This window comes from Toxotes jaculatrix, chromosome 12, assembly GCF_017976425.1.
Source record: "Toxotes jaculatrix isolate fToxJac2 chromosome 12, fToxJac2.pri, whole genome shotgun sequence".
In the NCBI taxonomy this organism is placed as follows: Eukaryota; Metazoa; Chordata; class Actinopteri; family Toxotidae; genus Toxotes; species Toxotes jaculatrix.
The window spans coordinates 12,194,935-12,220,277 of NC_054405.1; the positions used below are offsets into that span (position 1 = coordinate 12,194,935).

The 25,343-nt window shown below is 42.3% G+C and overlaps 3 protein-coding genes across 5 annotated transcripts in view; 1 reads left to right on the forward strand and 2 right to left on the reverse strand.

Moving 5' to 3' along the window:
• ltbp3 (latent transforming growth factor beta binding protein 3) overlaps positions 1 to 8,064 on the reverse strand; it is a 31,959-nt gene extending 23,895 nt beyond the window's left edge. For all 3 annotated transcript variants that reach the window (XM_041051645.1, XM_041051646.1, XM_041051644.1), the window contains exon 1: positions 7,467 to 8,064. In XM_041051645.1, coding sequence (XP_040907579.1) covers positions 7,467 to 7,704 — 238 coding nt within the window. In that variant the 5' untranslated portion in view covers positions 7,705 to 8,064. The remainder of the gene's footprint in view (positions 1 to 7,466) is intronic.
• Positions 8,065 to 12,380: 4,316 nt separating this feature from the next.
• si:ch1073-224n8.1 (zinc finger protein 70) lies at positions 12,381 to 16,860 on the reverse strand. The gene is made up of 2 exons (XM_041052292.1): positions 15,750 to 16,860; positions 12,381 to 15,626 (listed from the first exon to the last, which is right to left on the reverse strand). The coding sequence occupies exons 1-2, from the start codon at positions 16,459 to 16,461 to the stop codon at positions 14,659 to 14,661; spliced, it is 1,680 nt and encodes a 559-aa protein (XP_040908226.1). The 5' UTR covers positions 16,462 to 16,860; the 3' UTR covers positions 12,381 to 14,658.
• Positions 16,861 to 20,264: 3,404 nt separating this feature from the next.
• Positions 20,265 to 23,031, forward strand: LOC121190228 (leucine-rich repeat neuronal protein 4). Its single transcript, XM_041050783.1, has 2 exons — positions 20,265 to 20,388; positions 21,140 to 23,031. The coding sequence occupies exon 2, from the start codon at positions 21,148 to 21,150 to the stop codon at positions 21,880 to 21,882; it is 735 nt and encodes a 244-aa protein (XP_040906717.1). The 5' UTR covers positions 20,265 to 20,388; positions 21,140 to 21,147; the 3' UTR covers positions 21,883 to 23,031.
• Positions 23,032 to 25,343: the final 2,312 nt, after the last annotated feature.

Here is a 25,343-nt window from a genome sequence, read left to right on the forward strand (position 1 = left end):
ACATCCCCAAATACGCCTACCATCAACTGGCAATGTGAGACCACATACCACACTCCTGCAGCTGAGCCTGACGTTGGGAGTAAATGACATAATCACTGCCCTTTGAAAACAAAAACCTACGTATGCATTCCTCCTCCCCCCTGCAGAACTCTCCCTCAGACCCCCACCAAAAAACTCAGGAGCCTTGGCCTCAGCTATCCAAACAATAGCACCGCCTCCTTTCCAGAGTCGACCACTGTCACCAGAGGCATTCATTACCTCGCACAGTCAGCCTAAAACAACAGTTTGTTAACCCTACAGAAACTGACCAGTGACGACGAGCAGACTCCTCCTGAGAAGATGAAGCCGCCATTGTCAGGGCGCTCAGGATGGATCTCAGCGAGGAGGCTTGCAATTATCCAAATCTAAATCAAACCTGCCTTGCACAATGTGATTTTCACATGTCATGGAAATATGTGGTGCGGTTTCCATAGTTCTTGGGTGGGCACAGATCCAGCATTACCCTGTCACTCCCCTCTGGCAGAGATGTTTGTGGAAAGAGAGCCAGAGAGTCAGACAGGATCTTGGCATAAATATGGATGATGTCACATAATGACTGTCTAAAAGCCTGGGCTATAGGAACTAGAGGGCAGGCAGTCAGGTAGAGGAGTGCTGACAGTGCTCTGCTGAGATTATGTCAGATACCTGCCCTGCGGGATACTCAGCACTCAGCACTGGAGAGCGTAGCAGGTAATGTCTGTAGGCTGCACACTCTCTCAGGCCACGGCAGCAGGCAGCGCTGGCAGAGGCTGTGTTATTCTGTTTACCCTGGCTAATCACTACAGCTACAGGGTCCTGCATGGTGTGGGTGCAGTCCCTAGCGCTCGCATTCCTCTGAGCGGCTTTAAATAACTGCTCCGTTTCTCCCCCCTCGCTAAGCAAATGGGAGGAGAGTGTTAAAGATGGCAAAGAAGGCTGTTTGTTTGAGCTGGATTCGGTACACTACTCTTGAGCACCAAACGCACTTAGGTACACACACATACACACACACACACACGCACCAATGAACACACTGTTCCCTTGTGAGGTTCAAAAAAAGCACCTCTAATTGCTGCTTTGTTTTTCTAAACTTAATTTACTGTGATGCTTTTTGCAACCTGCACAACCAAATTGGCTTTTTTTTTTCACAGAAAGTAATGACATGGAGGAGTCTGATTCATGGGAAACTCCTGGTAAGATCATGTGGATTTCTGCTCTGAATGAGTGTTGTGGTGCAACCTTGACAAATGTAAATACAGAAAGAAATTGCTGTGGCTTTAACCATTTAAACAACCACTCTTCTTTTGGATGTGGTTGTCTTAAATTAAAACAAATGGACAGTTTTAAACCCTTGTGATTGATTTGGACATTAAGTTTTCACATATTTATCACATTGTTGGACTCACTGACTACTTCCATAGTAGGTAGACACTATGTTTTATCTGAAACCAGCTATGAATTGTATCTGGTTTATTTTCCTGATTGGGTGTTCTTTTTTAAAGTCTCATCTATTAATACACACATATTTGTATTTCAAATTTAATTTCACTCTGTGAAAGTTCTACATGCTAATAGTGTGCCACTTGCGAAACACTGGTAAAAGGTTCATGAAAGCAGACCCCAAATAACCCTATGTATTATTTCCCCAGCATGCATAAATAGACAGGGAGAGGTGACAGAATGTGCATCCAAAAATATTAAAGCACATCCTTGACAGGCAGTTAAAGATCAGCCTGCAAACACCCATGATGCACATTTCGCCAAAGGTGAGAACCTTTCTTGATAAATAAACTACACATGAATGTGCATGAGCACAAGCGTGTGTGTGTGTGTGTGTGTGTGTGTTTATGAGGGTGTGAGCATAGGAGTCGTGCCCAACTTTGCCTCTGAGCTCAGTCCAACCTGTGGCAAAAATCCGGAGTGCTGCAGGTTTTTGGTTGCCTGTGTTAGACCGCCTTCTCCAAGGTTTGGCACAAGAGACAGAGGAGTGTGTGGGTAAGAGCAGAGGGCTTTGAAAGGTAAAATAAACTCACCTCCTGAATAGAGAAAAAGCAGAACCTGCTCCTTCGACTGTATTTGACTGACTTGTCTTCATTTTCAGGCTCCCATGGACCTCTGACCCATGCCAAGGGAAAACCAAAACAAACCACTGGACTACTACTGTCACTTCACTCTAAATACAGAACCACATGGGAAATCCTGAAATAGCCATATCCACTTCTCTCGATGCCCATTTTAGGTGAGACAAGCCCAGACTATGATATGATAAGACCACTTCCTGTCCAACACGAGCTCCTGTGCTTTTAGTTATCCCAGAAAAAGACGAGAACCAAGAGCAGCCGGGACGTCTGGAGCCCTATAAAAGATGAGACGCTGTGGAGATGCAGAGGACAGACGAGGCTCATAGGACTGTCTGGTAGCTGAGCAGCTGCTGTCAGTAAGGCTGATAAATGGGATGCTTCTGTGCTAGCAACAGCAGGGAAAAATTAGAGTTGGGTTAATTCTTATTGGAAAGCACTTCAGTCAGAGCAACCAAAGCATGTGTACGGATACTATTTTTATGCAACCACTTTATTTTGAAAGAACATCTTTTGATGACTACTGAAAACATAACTCTTCCTTCGACAAGTAGGCAAAGTGTGAGACAGATGCACACACACACACACACACACACACATATACAACACAAAAACAACCAGTCTCCAAGGAGTGAAACAGCATCATCACATTCTCTTCTTCTCCCTGTCCTACAGTTTTCAGCAAGCTTTCAAGTGCTGAGGATAAAAAAAAAAAAAAGTAAGTTGGATATTTTGTCAGCCAAACACATGGGGATAATTACAAAGGCATTCTTCATCTGCAGGTGAACAGGTTCAGGTTCAACAGAGACATAAGAGGCGATGCAATCTGAGCAACATGCAGAAGTTCATTCAAGATTTTTGCAATTTTGCAATTTACAAATCCAACATTGAACCATTGTTACAAGCAATCCTTTCTTCGTCCTTTACCTCTCCTGGCTCTTTGTGAATGCTGTGCTGCATAATAAATTCAACTGTAATAAACAAAACAAGATGCCCTCATTCTTTTCCCCCTGACATTAACAATAACAATGCCTCTGCCTCCACCACAGCACAGCCTGATGACGACTTCAATAGATAGGATGTGGAATCCCAGAAAGAAGCATATCAGGCTATAAATGTCAACCTCTCTCTGCCTGCCAATATTTGCCTGGGAGGCTTTCAAGTATCCAGGCTTTCATCACTTCTAGGAAGTGTACAGAGAAATGTAGGTCTATCAATGACATGTGGATTCCCTGGAAACCTCTGACCAGAGCATATCTAGTACAGTTGTACATTAATTGCAGAGGAGTTTGCGTCATGCACATTTAAATATGTCGAGTAAGTGTTCAGCTGTTGATGATAAAGTTTCTTAATCTGATAAGTATGCGGTGTATGAATTGTGGTGTCTGCCGGAGCTCAGAGAACATGTGTAAAATAATGGTTACACAGGTAGACTGCTATGATTTTTTTGTGTACCCTGTACATTAAATAGACCAGTACTGAGTCTAACTGCCACTTACTTAACCATGACAGATATTCTATAATCATTGACTGTCTGTCTAACAATGAGTTCAGTGTTAGTGCTCAGTAGGAGCTCTCTCAAATAGGTTATAAAGTACAAAGGTGTCTGTCATTCGGGTGATTTGTCCTCATGTACAGCAGACTGAGAGGATCTGCTCTGCTGAACATCTGGGTGGTCGCCTGTCTGTCTGTCTGTGTGTGTCTCCCTCTGTCTCAGGCTGGGACACCATAATCACACGCTGCTCAGATTAAACAGGTCATAATTTAAATTTATGACCTATTGAAATTTAGATGGTTGAAGTTAAGGAATAAACTATTTTTTTTCTTAATAAAGAAGCTCGTTCCTCTAAGCAAACAACAGCTTGGAACAAGCTTTAATCAATATGGTTATATTAAGAATCAATCAATTAATAATCTAAAGTCTACATGTAAAGAGAAAGGTGTTGCTCATATTAACGTGCATGGAGCATTTTAACGTCTTCCAGCTAACTGTTAAGGTTTTTCAGCACACTAACGCACTGTTTCGGGTCACTCTCACTACTCCCAGGCTGCTGTTTTAAGTGAACAATGTATCCTGTGGAGGAAATGAATGAATGAATGTCTTTACCAAATTTCATGGCAATCCATCCAATAGATGTGGAGATATCTCACTCAGATATCACAAATGACAGAAGAAAAATCAGAAGATCAGCAAATTCCTAATGATTCATCCTCTGGTCACCATGGTCCTACCTCTTAAATCTTTCATTTCATTGTAACTGGAACGCTTTTGGTTTGAGACAGCTGGTCAGAAAAAGTAAACAATGCCAGAACACCTCCTTGGAAGCACAAACATCTGCCAACACTGACATGTTCTCCAGTTTGTTCTCCAGCTGTTTAACCAAACATCAGTCGCTTATCAGAAACTTTTCATTAAATCAATTTGTAGTCCTGTAACGTTCCCTTAGGATTTAGAATGTATGTTTTCTGAGTATCTCAGTGAAGCAGACCGAGGCTATGCAATGTCCCCAGGCCCATTTTTCAGTCACTTCATCATGTTAACCTACCCTGTGAAGGTTAAAAAAAAAAAAGTCATTTTCAAAAACTTTCTCTCTCTATTACTTTCAAAGTTATCGCTATAAAAATGATCCTCGTCTGTTGGCAGAAATCCCGGATCCAGATCACCACTAAAACCTGACTGTTCTTGGCCTGTCCACCAAACGCCAGCCAATTTCCTACAAGTACTTTACTGACTGTGAAAATCCTTGCGCATACTGAAGCACACATACCAAAAAGGTATTTCTGAACTTCCACACACTGACGGGAACTACGTTTCTTTTGAGGAAAAAAGGTTTGGGTTTGGTCAGGTTTGCTCAGCCTCGCTGCGCCGACGTCATGACCGCTCAAATATGGAAAAGTCTTCATGTAGTTGCTGCTATAGCCATAGCCGTTTTAACACGGGAGAGAGAAATTTCCACTTGTCCAAACCACATTCCAGCCCTGACACTGAACATCACACATCTCCTCTCCGAGCTGAAGTCAAACCCACCATCCCCTGCTGCAAAGACAGCGAGCATCTGTTTTCAGACACTCTGACTGTGAAATCCAGGAGACAGGTGACTGTAGAGTAGTTTCACTATCCAGATCAAACGTGAAGCAGCGTGAGATACTCCTGGAATTTAAAATATCTTTTCTTGAATTATTTCCCAACCCCCGCCCCCCCAAAAAAACATGACGCAGCACAACGAAACTGGAGGAGAAGAGGGAGTCCAGGTGTCCAAGTCAACTCTCTGAGTCCACATGGTGTTGAGGAGGAAGAAGAGTACTGTCATGGTGCTACATGGTGCTACATGCTACATGGTGCTGGGATTCAATTGACCTCGATGTTATCCAGCCTGCTCACTTCCACAGGGGAATACCAAAGCTAACAGCTGGAGAGGCTACGTCTCTTTTGAAAAGCTGTGTGTGTGAGATGTCTGTGTGAGAAGCACAACAACCACACAACTTAGAGTCAATAACTTGCATTTGATTTATTCTTACTGACTTCCTCGTTGGCTCTCTGCAGCACACAGATGAAACTGAGGCCCTGCTTAAGAGCCATTTTTCATTGAGGAGTACTGCATCTAAGCTTTGACTTCAAAATCCAAACAAAAAAACACACGTGTGTAATCATCCAGAGCAGCTGGTAAACTCTGGACAAAATCACAGCTAAGAATTGGGGATTTTAAAGTTAGAAGGAACGGCTTGGTTGAAAGTGCCCTATTTCTATTTAAGACAGAAGAGAATGGAAAATAGTTCTGGCACCAATGTGATAACCACAGAAATATGAAGCCGTTGCATCACACGCTGCTGCCTCTGAAGTGCTGTTATCATCTATAATTTATTATTTTAGACTTGTGCTCTGGGGTTCATATCAACCTACATTCAGAAATTTTGGTGAAGCAGAGACAAACAAAGTGACTAATAATTAACATGTGAAGAAAGACTGAAATGACTTGGACAAACATTTATGGCCCAACACCACTGTCCACTACGGTGACGTCATCCCTTATCTTTTGTCTTGTTGAGTATCTTACTCTCTACAGTGAGCGGATAAGAGGAAAGCGGACCAGCAAGAACCAGTTCTGGGCTGGAGACTGACGTAGACTGCAAGGCTCCATGTCTCACCACAGCTGATCTGATACAGCACAGAAAGGCTCCACTCATGCCAACCAGACACTGGAGTCGAGGGGGGAAAAGTATAGATCTTAAGAGAACATTTATATGCCATGTAATGAGCCATGCCTCACTAATTAAAGTGTAATATGGGAACATTTTCCAGCACTGCAGTGGAGGGTAAACCCACCTCTCCTCATCTTAACCACCTATTTATTTGGGAACCAGAGTTTCTACCCACTTGACATAAATCTTAATGCCAAGAATTCATGGCGGACATCAGACACTGGTAATACATTTACATGTAAGATATAAAGAAGATGCCACCTTTTCATAGTGGATATAGTTGGGCTTGTTGTAATCACTAACAGGAGTAGTTGGTATTTCTTGCAGTTCAGACAAAGGCAGTGCAGTTACAAAGACCCTTTACTTGTGTAATGTACTAAAGAACCAATTTAAGAAACAGTATTTGTTCCTTTTGTGATGATCTCTGTTTTGAGAGACGTTTTATTTTACTCCATTACACTAAACGGAGATAAAATGTGTTTTTACTCAACTACAGTTAACTGATCTGACAGCTGTACCTACTGGTTACTTTGCAGGTAAAGGTTTTACATAAGAAAGATATGGTATGAGTACAAAATATGCTGCATTGTTAGAAACCACAAAGCTTCAATTTTAACCCTGAAAGACGCTGTAAGGAATGAATGTAGTAGTGAGAATTTTTAGTAAACGAGCAAAAAGCCACTTTTTACTTAGTTTGTCTTAATACATTTGCCCCCAGTGCCCAGTAAAAACATTATGAATGAGGTAAGTAATAAATCATTCAGTGCCCCTTTAAGCATTTCCTGGAGGTTCATAATGATCATTGGCGATTTCATTGTCTAAATCAACAATTCAAAGTAGTTATTCTCCCTGAATAATGTCTGAAATCCTACAGAATGGGAATTACCATGCAGTACAGTGTGATAATTAGTTAGATTTACAGAGCTAGTGAAGATTTTTTTGATTCTCCTGATAGGTGACTTTCTTTCATACCATGTGATATTTACAGATACCTCCACAAAAAGTCTTTTATGCGCAACAGGCTTCCCTCCACCCCTGCTGGGGCTCTGTAGAGGAAAAAAACCTATAAACCCTGAGGTCTGGGCAGCGGTATTAGTTAATCGCAGCGGCCTAGTTATATCCCCTCATAAATAAACAGCATTGTTTCAGCAGCCCTGCACCGTCACTCACCGACCCTGAAGCCCTGTCCGATGAGCGTGTCTGCCCCCTGCCCGTTCTCCGCGATCAGCGTGGTGTTGTTGCCCTGCTCGCAGGTATCCTGACACTGTCCCTTCAAGCAGATCCGCTTGCAGATGAGAGGAGCGATGACCACCTTGAAGCGCTCCCGTGTGGAGGAGCGCTCCGTGCACCACACCAGCCTGTGGACGCTCAGCCAGATGACAAGCAGATGGGAGATCAGAGAGGGCATCCTGGCATCCTTCACTGCCCTCCACAGAGACCCGGGGACATTAAACCACAAGCTGAGGGGTTCAGCTCCAGCTCTGAAGCGCCTGCTTTGTTACCCGAGGCAGATTTTTGACGTCTCATACGGCGGAGGAAAAAGAAGAAGAAGAAGAAAAAAAGCGCGTCCTCCCTCCTGTTTTCTCTCCTTAAGGAAAAAAAAAATCACTTCCCTCGCGTACCCAAGTGATCCGTCCGTAAAAACGACGCGTTTGGCATCTTTGGAAGTTTCTTGTTGCGCCTCTTTGCTGTTGTTTCAAAAGTTGCCCCCGCTTTTGTGGCTCTTCCTTCTTCTCGCCTGTTGCTTTGGAGAGCTGGAGAGAGTGCGTATGTGGGTTTGGGAGAGAAAGAAGGGAGGAGAGGAGAAGGGGTGAGCCAACCCTCTCTGGAGAAACCTGGCAGCGGGCCAGTCAGGCGGCGCAGGAGCAAAGCTTAAAGTGGTTTCCTTGTTGGTTATTTCTCCTAACACCCCACTACACCACCACCTCCACCACCTCTTCTCCACTGCTGCCCCCGCGCAGACCCCACTCTGCAAATCATAGCTGCACAGCTGCGTGTGTCACTCTGAAAAAAACAAAAACAAAAGCACTGACATATAATATATGGCTGTATACACCTTTGTGTTAGGTGAGTGTTTGTGTGTGAGGTGTGAAAATACAATGTATGAGCATGTGACTGATACATCAATAAACCCTTTTAACGAATGACTCTCCCTGAGGTGACTATGACCTGTGGTTAAAAAAAAAAAAAGAAAAAAGAAAAAAAATCCCTTTGATCAGTTCAGTGTCAGACATTTTCAACATGTGCAGACATTTCTGATATTATATGCAGGTCATTGGGGTCAGTATCAGTAGCTACCCAGGACCTGAGGCTGCAGTTAGTTGGATATTATTAGTTTTTGTCTCATCATAGTTCAGTGTTTAGTTTTTCCTCATAACCAGATAAAAATAAATCAGTGGTGTAAAACACTGTGCGACAACTGTGCCACAGTTTTACAGATGTGTGATCTGTTTATTGCATCCTGTGAACAGAGTCAGTTTATCTGATATCACACACCAGATGTCATTTTATCTGTCGCAGATTTCACACATGAAAAATCATTTGTGCGGCCCCTTGTCAGCATGCCTCAGGGATCACAGACGTTAAGACAGTAGATGAGGGAGATGACAAACTATTCAAAAATTCTTTGTTTGAGAAAAAGTCACAACACTACAACAGAAAAACCAATTTAAACAAAAGGTCCTGTGTTCAGATTAAAGGTAAGGACTTTGACTCTGAAAAATGGTCCTTTCATTGCTTTTATAAATGGAATCATGATCAGTATAACTCACTTGCCTGCTTCTTGCATGGTCACTCAGTTTGTGAGGACGGCCTGCTCTGGGCAGATTTACACATGTGCCATTTTCCTTCCATTTCTTAATGATGGATTTAACTGAACCCCAGGGGATGTTCAGTGACTCGGAAATATTTTTGCATCCATCCCCTGACTTATACTTTTTAATAACCTTTTATCTGAGTGCTCTTTTGTCTTCATGGTGTAATTGTAACCAGTAACAGTGATTAACCAGTGAGCGGACCTCCCACACACAGGTGTGTTTATACCACAATCACTTGAGAAACATTCACTGCACTCAGGTGATCCCTGTTTCACTAATTGTGAGACTGCTAGCAACAGTTAGCTTGGCCTCTGTTGAATTATGTCAGTCACTTTAAAAGGTTTTTTAAAAAAAAAAAATTATATTAATTGTATTGCCCAGAATTCCATTTATAAAAGCAATAAAAGGGGATAAATACACTGATGGTTGGTTTAAACTCCAGCAGTGTATCATGAACTTCCTGTCCAGTTTTGCATTTGAACTCTTATTTTTCAGAGTAGTCAATGATTGTAATAATCAGGTAAATGCAATGAAGCAAAAAGTAAGAATGTCCTTCTGACGTTATTATGGTGTAAGATTACAAGTACATAAAAGCATAATGTAATGAAATAAAGTAAAAAATAATAAGTCACTGACAGAAACAACTACAAAAACCTCAAAACTGGCTTCTGCAGCAAATCCTCTTACACCACTGTAAGAATCTCATGAGCCAGCCAGTGTTTGGTGTGTGTGTGTGTGGGGGGGGGGGGGGGGGGGGAGTGGGGGTCACACGGGCAAGGGGTGAAAGTGAGAAAGAGACAAAGAGAGTTGAGTCACTTCCTCTCCAAAAAGTGAGAGTGTTTACTTTCAGTCGCTGAGGAAATGACTGCATGGGCCCACTGAGAATTCACAGGCCGCTCTCACATTTCTCTCTGCCTCTGCTACTCCCCATCACTGCATCAGCGGCTGCCAAGACACATACACATACACATATACACATACATAATGCAAATACGTTTCAGGTCACTCTTAAACCATCCCTGAGTATTATCAGCACAATGTAATTACTTCCCTTCTGAAAACTGAAGCCTTAGCATTATTCACTGCAGCAGATGACGATGACAGAAATAAACAACTGTATTACACAAGCCAGAGATAAAACAGAGAAGGAACGTTGTCTGTTTGAAGAGGGTAGTTGACATATTTACAGCCTTTACCAAAATAAAAGCATCAGTACCACAAAGTGGAAACACTCCATTACAAGTAAAACTCAAAACACACAAAATGTACTTGAAGTGTCAAATGTAAAAAAAAATTAAAGCTCTCTCAATGCAGTCTTCCAGAAAGGGAAAGATAATACAGGTGACATTTATTCTTTATTAATGAGAGAAAATAATACCAACTCTTTATCTACATCCCATTGTCTTTAAGTGAGTTAAAGGTCACAGTGAGAGGGGGATGTGGGTATAGAAATTTCCATCTGGTCAAAGATGAGAGGGGAATATATTCATCATACTTTAATGCGGTTTAAAATTTTCCATCGACTGCACTGGACCAAAGTTAAATTATTCTAATTCACATCCAATATAAGCTCCATGTGTTACCGCTGCAAGCAGACCCAGCACCCAGTTTACTGCAGGTGAAGTGTATTTTGCAGTAGTATTTTCTGTGGGGTTTCTTTTTTCCTCTATCTGAGGTCACTAAAATAGCTGTTGTGTGACTTGTGTAAATGCACCTTTCTCTCTCTAACCACTGAGGTGATTCACTGTGTCATTTTTCACGCATCATGTGCTCGTACACTTTGTGAACTTCCATCGACGCATTCAGGGGAAATATTGTGTTTCAGTGCCCTGCTCATAACTTGCTTCAGCTTGATGCCGGAGCTCCCATTTGTGGTCTGTTTTGTCGAAACAAGTCTGCATCCTTCTTTGGTTACCTTAATCCAGTTTTGCTGCAGGGAGCAAAATCGGTTTGTGGGCTTGCCGCAGGATGAATCTGAGGGATTCGCAAGATGATCAACACATCAACAAAGAAGAAGAAACACATTTTTCTGTTCCATAAAATCATGAGTATTTTGGGATAATAATAGCTGGTTTTACTCTCTCTCTCTCCAGGCGTTTAAAAGTCATTCAGATGAAACAGTTTGTGAAGGTTAAAATGGGAAATATGTAGATGTATAAAAGCTTTGAGACTTTTGACCTTCCATAGTTTTCAAAAGGCACAAACAAAATACTAGAAATACAAATCAGTATTACTATATATTGATATATATATTGATCATGGTCATTGAAACATATCTATACATCAGTAATGGTAACAGCATTTATATACATATTTATATACAGAAGTCACATTCACCCATTCACACGCACATTCATACAGCACCTATTTCTTTTTAAACTAAGCATACAGTGCTTTAACTAACACACATTCACACACCAATGGGCACATCAGGGGAAATTTGGCGTTTAGGAGCCAGGGACCAAACCATCGACCTTCTGATTAGTGGGCGACCCCCTCCACCTCCTGAGACACGGCCGCCCTGAATATAGTGGTATCAGAGATACTATCTTCTAGATATGTTATTTGAGTTCTGTACTTATACATACCTTTAATTTTAAGCATTTCATATTAGGGAAAAACAGGAAAAGACCAGGACGATCTAATAACCTGAAGCCATTTCTCCATCATATATATACAGCTGGTGCTGCGAAGCATCACAGCACCAGCTGTATATATATATATGGAAGATTTGTAAGTTATATTACAGATGAAATGCCACTAAAGGTTCAGGTGATTTTTTTTTTTTCTCAGATACATCTAACTTGTTAAGCTTCTGTAATCACATCGAAGGCCACCTCAAATAGCAGTTTGTGCGTGTGAAAACAGCTGTCATTACTCAGCATTGAGAGAAGGGTAAGGTGTTATTTGGGATCTGTCTTTGGGCGTGTCCACAGCACCTACGCAGTCTGTTTGGCAACGTTTCAGATGGTGTGGAAACTCTCCTCCAGGGTTAATGTGGTTTTCCTGCCACGAAACAATGAAATGTAATAAAGCTGGGATAGACAGACGGGATTTGATCTAAAATTAGACACTCGTGGCTTCATCTTGGAGCGAATTGCCACATCACTAGGCTATATTACTGCGGTTTTAACTTTTAACTTGATCTCAAGTAATAATCTTCTGAGGTGCTTTTGACTGAAAGAGTAAAAACAGGTTATTTCAAAGAGACCTCTCCTTAATTTCATATATTGAACGGACAGCCACAGAGAGAAAAGGCATACAAACAAGGCCCTTTAATATAGTAACATTTACAGTAGGTAACATGATGAATGTGATGTGAGGGAATATATTTTGAACACAGAAGCATAAAAATGTAATTCACTTCACATTTAACACTGACCTGTTAAGGAAGAATGCCATTTCAGTTTAAACCTACATGCAAAGGCCCCCCTGTATGTATCAGCAGAAAACAATAAATATGATTATCTGGGGTAAAGACTACCTTGGCATACAGTGACATATCTTTTGAGTGCCTTGTAAAATGACTTACACTTGTAAATGTACATAGAGATCATTATAGTAGTATACATGGTAAATGACACCAGAGACCTACAGTATAGCTGAGAAGGCTGAGAAGTATAATGCTCTCCGTTGCTAAACCTGACGCGTCCGTCGTGTCACATCGGGGCGTCGGGAAAAACATCAGGAAGAAAATTTAATAAGATTTTATATATTTACATTGCCTGTTAGCATACTGATGGTTACAAAGCACACTACGTTTAAAAAAAAAAAAAAAAAAAAAGTCAATGTTGCACATTAAACTTTTCCACAAATGTTAACCCTTATTAAACCGGAAAAAATGGCTAAAACTACATTCTTATATACAGAAACACCCAGGAGGCATCGCTGCCAGCGGAGGAACAAATATGCACATGCAAGCACCAAAAGTCTGTCCCCTAGTAATTGCTAGTAACTGGGTGGTAACATTAATATAAGTCCAGAAAGGGAAAGGCTTTCTAGACATACAGTAGCAGCTCGAACGGAATGAGAAGACGTGGTCCATAAGAGAAAGAGAGGATCATGGGACAGTAAAACTGTGTTTAAGCTGTTTCTCTCTGGGTGGATGCTGATGTCCTCTGTCCTATATGTCCTGTTTTTTTGTTTGGTGAGAAAATAAAATGCTCGTACTACTGTTTTCAAACTTAAACACACTTGACACAGGTAACTTCAGCTCGACAAAGATTAACGATTGCGTAACGGATGACAGCTCTGCGCGGTGAAAAGGAGGGATGAGACAGAGCAGAGCAGGGCTAAAGAGGAAGAATAAAACTTGGTTCATGTCTCATCAAGCCACACACTGATGACAGTCAAAACCTAACAGGTAGTAACTATTTTTTTTTCTCAGTTAAATGTTTTTAATTGTATTTTTACAGTTGTTAATTATTAGTTCAGAATAATGGTGGCTTTACAGCAATATTTTAAAATGTGCTTTGGTTTAACAGAAGCACTGGGTCCTTAAAATGTGACTGCATCCACCTGCAGTGTAACAGTCATTGGGAAGAACCATTTTAACAGACTTTTTCATTAAATAATCTCAATTGTAAGTCAAAGAAGTCAGAGGACTGTAAGTAAACTAAAGCAGGAGAGTGAGTACTGAGGTAGACCAGGGAGACACATCAATATCATGTCCACATCAAAATCAGAGCCAGGCGTCATGTGGGATTTTGGTTAATATCGTGAAAGTTTAAATGCCTGACTTTCCTGGTTTTATAAAGGATCAAAGTGGAAAGGATCTAATATTCTGACCAGCTTTAATTTGCAGTTCCAGCTGAGTGAAATGGTGTTGGTCAGTTTCTGTTGTAGATTCATGAATGCTGCGTGTGTGTGTGAAAGCACCAATGGTACAGACCCAAATGTGAACACTTGAGATCAAAGAATTAAACCACAGTACAAGGATATTTGGTTTTGGCCAAAAATACCCAGCTACACAATGTACATGGTTTGTCCTACACATGAAGCATGAACCAGCGCCATGCATCTATTTCTGTTTACAGTATTTGAGCAGCTCAGTGTGTGTCACCAAAAGCTTTTAGAAAGTCATCAGTAATAGTTTGTCCTGACTAATATCCAGGTGCGGGTGATCTTAAACAGCAGCAGCAGCAGCAGCAGCAGCAGGGGGACTCAGCTGATGGTTGAGTGAGTGTTCAAGGCACTTACATTTTTAAAAGTGGGGTTAACAGATCTTGTCCGCTTCTGCCATCAATTCCCCAAATTATTGCTGGGAAGCTGGCAAACCAGCAACTTCCTGTGCCAAGAACAACTTGTACACTGCTGCTGCTGCTGTTTGATAAATGTTTGGGAAAACAAAAGAAAGAAAACTTGCTGCTGACATGAAAACATCAGATATAAACACAACTCAAAGGCTAGGGTTATATGTAGCCTGATTCTTCACTCTAACAGCTGGATGGAACAGAGATGATCTTATCCATCATGTTAAACTACAGAAACACTTTATTCAGCGTTTTATAAGATTACAAACCGACAGTTTCTCCTTTAATCGTCTCCTACACACAGTCCACGACCGAGCTGTCGTCTTCCTCCGCTCCCCACTCCCCAAACCTCATCTGAGGGGACGGAGCTGCTGGATGGAGGTTGTTTATGTCATCCATGGCGTCTGGGTCTGTGTCATCACTGGCAACAATTCCCATGTGACCTCCTTCCTCCCGGTGAGTGCGGATGTGCTTCCGCAGCGCCGCGGGCTCCTTGAAGCTGCGGTTGCAGAAGGGGCAGCAGCACGGCCTCTCTCCGGTGTGGATGAGCTGGTGGTGCTTGAGGTGCTGCAGGCGGCTCAGGCGCTTCCCACAGATGGCGCACACGTAGGGTTTCTCTCCGGTGTGCGTGCGCCTGTGCTTGCGCAAACCGTCCAAGTGGCGGAAACAGTTTCCACACTCAGAGCAAGAGTATGGCTTCTCACCCGTGTGTATGCGCAGGTGGGTTTTGAGAGCTCCCGACTCGCGGAAGCGGCGGCCACAGACTCCACACGGGTAGGGCTTCTCTCCTGTGTGGATGCGGATGTGCTTCTTCAGGCTGGAGATCAAGCGGAAGGTCTTTCCACACTCCAGGCAGTGGTGAGGCCGATCGCCGGAGGGCTCCACTGCTGTGTCAGGGGCCGAAGGTCCTGCAGAGTCCTCAGCTCTGCCCGGAGACACACTGTCTACTCTCCCAGTTCCAGAAGTCCTAGCCAACGCTTTCTGTCCATCTAGTCCGTCCGGCTGCAAGGCACCGCTGCATTCTCGCACAGGCCTTTGGTGCCGCAGGGGGTGAGTAAAGGAACGATGAGAACCTCCCTCCCCAACTTGAACGTAACCGAGGTCACCCACGCTTTGGGATGGCCGCTCTCCGTCACCAATTCTGCTGTCATTACGCAACCCTTGCTCCTTCCTGCTGGGCTGACCAGAGACTGAAGCTGCTCCCTGCTCCTCTTTAATCTCAAACCTGGATGCTCCTCCTGGTCCCTGAGACTGCCTCTCATCTAAAGACAAATCAGAACATGCACAGATGGTTAACATAGGAGCACTACTACACTAAAACACAGAAACAAAGGACACCCACAATATGCAGTGCAACAACACAACAGCACACATTGTGTATTTACCTGGCCTGCTGGAATCGGAGCACATATGAGATGTGTTGGATGTGAAGGAGTCCAGAGCGTGGTTAGTCACAGAGCCATCTGGTTGGATTGAAAGTTGACACATTTTGTAGTCATCTCTTGGCTCAAACCCATGAAGCGATTCATCCACAGCGCCACCGAGTCCCAAGTCTACACCGGCTCCATTCACGCTTCGGGGGTTCTGGTGGTCCCGATCCAAGCCCGAAGTCAGAGAAGCCATGGAAGACAGCGACGGGGCGAAAACCGACTGACTCACTGTCTGAGGGCCCGAGTATGAGATCTGAAGCTGGTCTATGAGCTTCTGAGCGCTGCACAGGCACTCCTGTAAAGTCTTCAACTCCCTCTCTGACACTTCAAGCCGCACTTTGAGTCTTTCGTTCTCCTGCTCCTTGTGCAGCAGCTCTTGTTGCGTCTCATTGAGAACCAGCACCACTTCGCCCAGCAGAGTGTCCACTGCAGCGGACATGGCAGTCTGAATGGTCGGGGCCAGACGCGACTTCAGCGACGTTACAGTCATGTTGCCCTGCGAGACTCCGAATAAAGACTTGTCTGGTTTCCGATCAAAACAGGACTCTGGTCTGTCGGGAATGTTAATTATACTCTGCTTACGATTTCCACTGTGGACCGAGCTGCCGCCGCTATTTGTCGTAGAGGAATCCATGCTACCAGCATAGCCTGTCCTCCTGGAAGTCATTATTAATTAGTTAGCTAGGGTTTTCAGGCTATTCAAACCTTTAATGCGCTACTAAAAAACAGTCCAGGTATCTGAGAGACTGGGCTTTGTTGTTTGTTGTTGCTGATTAAGTGTCACCAGTTACATCTGCCTCGTTAGCACTTTGACTGGCGTCGCCCACAAAAACACAGTAGTGAACTCTAGGCTGGGCCTGGCTCCGCTCGCTAACATTAGCCTAGCTAGCTTTAAAACTAATGACGGCAGTCGGTCAAATGACGCGCCCTTGCAAACGCCGTGTCTCTGCAACAGAAGTGCGCCGATGGTGTTTAACTGTGTCAATTAAGCCCGTACATTATTGTTTAAAGACTCTGATACCACGGCCCTCAGCGGCGACTCACCCATTTCCAGCTTCTGTCTACAGGACTGCACTGTACCGAACTGTACGCTGAGGCCTGTCGCACCGAAATGATGTAAACAAAGCGGCTGATGAGATGGTGATTTTGCCCTGGGTGTGGACTTGAAGGGAGTTTCATCTCCTCTTCAGAGCATTACAAAGGTTTGGTGTCCAATCCCAGGCCTCCAACATTAGTCCCCGGCCCTTAACCTGAACTCAGTCTTCGCATTTGTCTTATGATACCTACCGTAACCTAAACGGTTATCTCTGCCTACTCCTTTGTCTTGGAACCTAATTCTAGCTGTCTAGCCATTTTTATTTGTTGTACAGATGAAATTCAGTCTCAGCTTTTGTGTGGGCACATGTAAAATACATTTACCATTAATTTAATTTATTCCTCTGACAGCCTATTCCGTCCGATCAATTCTCTCCAGTTGGCCGAAGTGAGGAAATAAATAACTGCCGCTCCTTTTCCTTTGTAAGATTTCTGTGATAAAAGTGGTCATTACTTTGCTTACTGTGATAAAAGCACAGTCATAAAAGTGGTCACAAAAGACTCCAATCATTTAAAATTGGATAGTAAGAAACTGATTAATGGTTGTTTTATGAAATAAGTTAGACAAGAATATTTTAATCGACCAATAAATGAGGTCCACCAAATGCCAATCCTGTCTTGAAGCCTTTAATGATTTATTCAGTTGTTTATCTCTTTTTTTAGGCCTTTAACAAATTTATTGTTAAAGTGTCAGGAGAGGAGTCAGTGCACAAGTCTGATGTTCAGCCTGTTTGTCAGCCTGCGAGTCAGTTTTCGGGGTGAAATGTGCTTCATCCAGCGCGGTAGACCAGCAGCCATTTGAGGAGAAAAGCTGAAGTTTGCCCTTTTCAGTTTAAAACTCCACTTCCAGGGTTCATACCCTGTTGTACCCGTAGGCCATCGACCTCTCGGTGGGTTACACAAACTCAGAAACTGGCGGAGGACAGTTTACAGTTTACTCCTCATTGACAGTCAGCAGGAGGCTGCGCTTTAAATTAAGGATGCTGGGGCCAGATAATTTCAGTTTTGGAAACTGACCAAAGGTATGATGAACTTTCCAATGCTTTGCAGATGAACCTCTCATAGCAACGCAATCCATCATGAAAACTAATTGATATCACCCACACCCAGTTACATAAGCGGAAAGTCACAGGCCCAGTCTGGCTCTTTGCTTGATACACCCGGGTCATGTTTTTTCTTTTTCTTTTTTTTTTTTTTTTTTTCAGCTGTTGCTTCTAATTATTTTGTCGGCTCTAGGAGGCAGTATAGACTGCTTCTGTGGAGGACACTGAGGTCAGATAATGAGACCCACATTAAGCCTGATCATTTCCCACTGGAACAGCTCTTTACAAACGTGAAAATACTGAGCACTTGTTTCATTTAAATTAATGGTTTTCTTCATCACTTTATTGCTGGTGGTTCAGAAAGATGAGGTGAATCAAAAAGTGATTCTGTCCCCTGAATGCTGCCTGCAAAATTAATTTAATTGTCACTGAAAATGTGTTTTCCAGAGCCTAATCCCTGCATTTGTTTAAAAATAAAGTAAATAAAGAAAAACCTTGACTTGTTTACACTGGTTTTATGGATCACATTTGGGGGTCAGTGGGCCAAGGCCTACACCACAAGGAATTACAGTTTGGCCTCTGGCTGTTGGAAAAATCACAGCAAATGTTTTACTTGAGAATAATTTGTGAAAATAAATAAATAACTATAAGCAGCTTTTTTCGTTTTACAGCACATGTTGAAAATCGAACACTCATGCTGTTTGTTTCGAAGATTCTTGTTCTGCTATAACAGGACCTTGTAGGATTCATTTGGGCTGCTTCCATTTCATTTATAAAAAAAATAATAATTTCTTCCTTATGCAGTCGTTTTTGATGGTGAAAGCAGACCCTTCCCAGCCAGCCGCTGTGGTTGGGGGAAAAAATGACGTGGTCCATGACAAAGAGGGGGAGTGCATTGTGGGCTTATGTAACAAGCCATCTAACAACTACCACCATCTGCCCGACTTTGTGTAATTTCTAGTGAAATATGTCTTACTCAGTGACTTCATCTGCATCTCTTTAGTAGTTCATTTTGTTTGCCACACCTTATTTGGTCCTCTGAACTTAAAAAAAATGTTTGTGACTCAGTTTGTTCCTGGAAAAACGTAACTGCGGACATTAACACTTCACAGACCTGCTGCTGAGTCACTCTACAGGAGCTGAACAGGTACTTTACCGTGAACACGAATCACTGTGAAACAAGGCCAATATGGAGGCACATTTTTCAGTATTAGATCCAGATATTATACATAATCACAACCCGTATTACACAACATGTAAACATAGCATTACCCACACATATTCTCGACGCACATGTACTGCATGCATCTATTTCACACTTCACACCCACACTCTTCTCTGTATGTACTTAGACCCAAAATGCACTCACTCACCCACAGATAGATGCATATACAAGGAAGAAACAAAAAAAAAAACAACAACTGATAAATATGTGATAAAGATATAAGAAATAAAGATAAATTAAAAAAATGTCATGTTGGGGAAAAATAAGATATTCTGGATATTATACCTGTGAATACACTGGTTCCTTCAGAGCTACACAAGGGACAGGAATACAACACACCAGTTAATACAGCTTTTGCTGAGCTGTTGTTTCTCAGTCAGAACTAACTAAGAATTTCTCTGGTACAGTGAACTCAACAAAACATCTCTTTCAGTTCCTGTCTTTCCCAGAAAATAAAAACGATGTGTGGAGTTTACTTCTAGCAATGTCGGCGGTGTCTTATCTGATTTACCACCACTTGTTATTTTACCTCTTATTATAATCCATTTCAGCTTTGTGAAGAAAAGAGGGAGCTTCGCATTTTCATACTTCACAGGCAATGATGTACGAAAGAACGAGTCCGGTCAGGTTTGTTTCCGGTCTTCAGGGGAGCAGCTGCACCAACAGTTCAAGTCCTTTCAGTTTTGCTGCAGTGTTTCAAGTTAAGGTATAAATTTGATTTAGGTGAGAGGTTAGGAGGCTAAGGAGATGTCTGCAGACACTAACACATGTCGGGGTGACACAGTGCAATGAATCAAAGCCCTGATACAGAGAGCTTACCGTCTTATCTGAGTTTCCTCACCCGTAAAAGGAAAACAAGAGTTCATTAACAAGTGAGACATGCTCTGAAAAGCCTGCCCACTGCAAAGGAATGCAACAGGAATCTGTGTGGCTCATCAGAAATTAGACAACAGTGATCAACTAATAGCATGACTATAGTTGCACCACTAACAGCATGCACACTCACTCAGTCATTCCCATTACCAGACCATTTAGCGAGAAGGGAGGTGGAGCTGGTGCAGTAGGGCCGGGAATAAGGGAGAGGGGGGACATAAAGAAGGAGGTGATTGTTGGGGAGAAGGAAAACATATAAAAGGGGAGAGAGCAAGAGAGGGAGCAAGTGGAAGAAACACAAGGAGAAAGGAGCTCCCTCGCTTTTTGGTAGAGAGCACACGTTTTCAGCGAGCAACAGGTAAGACCATATCTTTTAATATTTCACACATTCCACTCTTTTACACAAGCAAATGGAGTTAAGCTGTGGCAAAATACCAAGAGCACAAGGTACATTAGTATTCAGTGGAGGCTCTGGCTCTGTTTTTCATGCAGTTAAACACATTCTTGTGTTAGGAGTTTTTTGAATGGACTCCATTGTTATCTCTCTCCACATGTTCACCACAAAGCATATTTCAGGTAGCTTTGTGTGGATTCTTGTTGAAAATCACACATGTAGCTTTCCCGTAACTCGATCCAGCTGAGAGGGCTGCTCAGTATCTTGGGTGTGTAGGCATTTGGACCTGTTGTGCAATAGTGCATGGAATGCTGAATTAGTGTGAAGTACCTCCAAAGTTTAACAAATGAGGATTATTCCAAGCAGCTCTGTGTACAAGACCATAAATCACTGACAAACATGTCACAGAATAGTAAATTTCAACCAATTAAGTGTCCACATTTTCTTTTCAATAGCTTATTCAAGAGTTAAACAGTGTGCTCTAGTTTTAAGAAAACAATTTATGATTCAAAGACAGGGATTTTTTTTTTAATCTTCCAACTGAAACTTGGCTCACACTTAAACTATTGTTTCATTTGACAGACTTTTTATTTTTTTACTCAAGACAACAAGAAACTTAATGTACACATAACTTAAAACCCAAGGGGATGATACTTTTTCCTATGTGAAAAACAGATTTTCCAACATACTGAATTTCATTTTCCATGTTCTCCAGAGGGCACAATGGCTGCCAGCAGAGACTATCCTTTTCCCCTGCTGATCGTCTGCCTGCTTTTCGTCAGAGGTTACTCTCCCCTGCCTACGACATCACTAGAGACAGGGACGAATCCCATGAGACCCATGGGCCCAAGTGGGTTTTTGACCGAGGCCCTGGTGCTTTCCACAGAAGATTACGATCAGCTTGAGGACCCAGTCACCCCTATTGTCCCCAAGGTAGTGTCTCCACATGGAGGGATTCCTCAACGATGCAACTACAATCCCTGCCTGGAGAATCAGGTTTCCTGTACCCTGATGGCAGCCTCCACTGGCTGCCTGTGTCCAGGGTCCACGTTACACAATAGGGTCCCAGATGCTCCCGACTTGAAATCAGTGTCCTGGAACGGGTCTGAGGTTGTAATTCAGTGGTGTGCACCTTACTCATATGTCACAGCTTATGTTGTTAAAGTAGGGGGGCAAGAGAGGCAGCAGTTTGGAAATCACCAAAGGAGCGGCGCTGTGGGTGACATAGACCACATTACAGAGGTTTGTGTGTTTGCGGAGAATGACAGCGGAACCAGCGATGGGTCATGTATGATGTACAGTCCCAGAGACAACAGCCTGCCCCTGAAAGCAGGGCTCATCGGGGGGGCTCTGGGCTTCCTGCTGCTCCTCTTGTTGGCCGTCTTGCTCTGGAGGCACCGGAGGCAAAGGAAACAGGAGGCCAGCATCTCTATGCATGACACAGCTGAGACACAGTGAACAAAAAATAGAGCAAGACTGGACACTCAGTGAGATAAGACTTGGTCCCATGAGACGTCTCAGCGTCACTGCAATTAATTAACTTTAATTTCATTATAACGTCTGTGGTTTTCTGCACAAAAAGGCTTTCTGAAAGCGAAGGAGGAAACAGGTTTCATCATCTCACATAAATAGTCTGTATCTGACTGGTCATGTTCAGTGCTACAAATAGAGTCTATTTTGCAAATCCCGTGGTAGTGCTTTGAAAACCAGCTGCAGAAAAAATATATTGCATTCAGCCGCTATGTCTTTTGAAAAATATACCCAGGAGACAAACAATAAGAATGCCGCAAAACAGAGAATGGTGAATAATGTGGTCATATTTTTCCATTTCAAAAATTAGCTGCTTGGTGGACAACTCTGAAAAGATCAGGAGTCAGGATTTTAAGGACCATCCCAGCATGTAGTCTCTGCCCAGAACTGCTTTTACTGCGGCTCTCCCAGACATCGGTTATCCATGAGCTGAGAAAGCCGTCTTGTTTTCAGTTTCGTCAGTGCATTCTTCCTGTAATCCAGACAGTTTTTAGCTTGGGAATTAGTAGAATTTTCTCACTCATGATCCTTAGGGTTGTTTTTTTTTTCCTCCTGGTTTTCTTTGAACATCTGACTAAAAATGAATTGATCAAAATCAGACACAGCCACTGATACTAATCAGAAATGTATGAAACAGTGAGACTTTTAAATATTTTAACAGTTGAAGCACAATGACAGTAACAAGAGATTTATGCCAGAGACGACAGCTGGGTACAAAAATGATGGGGTATTGTCTGTGGTCAAGTTGGAATTATTTATTTATGGCTATGTAGCAGTTATTGACACATTAAAACATACTGTATATATGAATCTACAGTTAAAAAATACACACACACACACATATATATATATATATGTATGTTATGTTGGTATGACGTTCCTCAGGTTATGTATTTAATTAAAGAGTGAGAGGATTGATTGTGGTTTGACGGACTAAAAGTGAATGACGAGCTGTGTTATGTACTGTATTTATGATCATATTTTGGTTCATTGCTATTTCTGGATCTACTGTACATGTTTTTGTTTAAAGGTTTGACTGTTTAAATCCAGTAAAACATTGCCTCAATGGCCACTGGACCCATGTGTCAAACTATGAAGTTATTTTGCAGCTTTTTGATGGGTGTGCTTAACCATCTGTCTTATTGTCGGAAGTTGTGTCAGTGCACTGGATGAGCCCGAGTGTTCAGTGCTGTTTTTCCAGCTGTCATACAACACCCTTTCAGCGGATATGGATTTTGTGAGTCTTCTCTCATTCCAGCTGAGACTTCCAGTCATCCAGCACTGGGCTGGTGAGAAGCTTCAGGCTTTCTTTTTTCTTTTTTTCTTGCCATGATAAGAAAGAGAAGAAAGTTCAATATTTAAATCCTCTCAGTTTATCTCATGTTCGAGCCTCCATCTGCACGTCTCCGAGCCATGTTATAATTCCTTTTTACTCTGGTTGCTGCCACGGAGTTGTTTCACTGCTTCTGGCATCTTTCTTATTCCAACTGCACTGCTGCACAGCTTACGCCACACAGAGCTGTATGGAAGTCATTTAACATCTGTAATTTGGAGACACTGCAGACTCTTAATTTCTGCCACTAAGATGGCCTCAAGATGTTGCTTTTATGACACACATTCAGCCTGAGCGCAGCCACTTTCAAACTGGGAGGGGAATCTTTACAAGAACAGAGGCCTGCCTGACAAGAAATGCAAAGATATGGGTGTACAGTATCATGTGGTAGAAGCAAACCAAGATGTAATGTACTTAAGGCAAATGCAGAATGTGTTTTGCTGAAACCACACACAGTGACAGAGCAGTGGTGTTCTGGTGATGACAGCAGAACAGAGCAACATGTAAACAACATGTACTTATGAGAAGATAAATACATTTTGATGTGGTTTGCCTTTTTTAAAGAAATTATTTTTAAGAAAACTCAGAATATTTTTTGAATAAACATGAAGAAATCAAAATGTACGTATTACACAAGGTTAAAAAGTTTTCCATGACCAAAACTGGAATCCAGTCATACAGCTGAAAGGAAAATGAGGTAGTTGGGTGTATCTGAGGCTGCCGCCAGAGTTTACATGCATCTGAGCTTCTTGATCATAAGAGTGCACAGTCAAGAAATCTATGACGTCAAGGTAAAATGAGAAAGTTTACTAAAGGCCACCATTTTGTCTTTAATGTGCCAAATACCAAATTTATAGGAGTGAAATATTTTAATTTGAAAAGCATCTTTCTGAACTCATGTTTTAATTTTCCACTGAAACTATAAAAGAAAGATAAAGTGACTTCATGTCTTTCTACATTTGGTTTTAATAGTTTAATTGCTTCCAGTGGCGCATCTGCACTTTTATCCTCATTTTTACTTGACATTTTAGAACACAACACTTCAATTTAAAAAAAAAAAAAAAAAGATGCCCAGACAGCTACATGATTTGCTAATCACTCGATGATGCTGATTCTTGGGGGGATATTTTGTGCTTCTAATGAATGATTCTCCTGAGTTTTGCAGTGGAAAAAGAAAATCCACAGTTTTGCAACAGATAGACCACACACCTCCCCGACAGGCAGCCTGCCCCTCCAATCAGCTTTTGACGTTGGTAGGAATAAAGTGGATGAATCATCTGGAGGAAGCACAGATGTGAGGTGCAGAATGGGCTTAAGGAGAAATATATCATTAAGTTTTCTGCTCTGGTGAACCGTTTTTAACATCTGAAGTGAAAGCAGATAACAGTTGTGATGAATCTCAAATGACGCTGGTATTGGTGACTCTTTTTTTGTAACTGTCGACGGATGTTGCAGCAAGGTCAGCAGAAAGGACGTGTGTTGACAGGATACTTCTCCTTCAAGGCCAGTCATGTTGAATCACTACTATCTCACTCAGTGACTCATGTTGCTTTTCTGGTGAGGAGGTCACCAATGAAACACTGAATCGGCTGAATTCAGGCTGTGGGGTATTATAAGAAGCTCCTGTATAAAATACCCCGTCTGCCACCTCTACCTGCCACTGAGATCCACAGGTTTAGTAAACCTGTTACTGTACCTGTGTGAGTAGCAGTGAAAATAATCACTATGAGTATTTGTCTAGTCTGAGAACTGATGCTAGTCATGTTTTCATTTGTATTTATGAAGTTTTGGATTCTGCCCGCAGGTATTGCATTATGTTATGTAGCTAATGATGATTAAACAGACAGAAAAACTGACTCACCTAATTAGCTCTACTAAATATGAAAATGTCACGCAGGCCCTGGAGCAGACACGACATTTTAAAGGGATATGAAGTAATCCAGGACTTTCATCTTTTTGCTTTTTTAGCATCCACGACTTTTTTTTTTTACAACAGAGACAAAGGTATTTCATTGAAGCAGACACCCATGAACTGAGGAAGTATATACAGTATAGC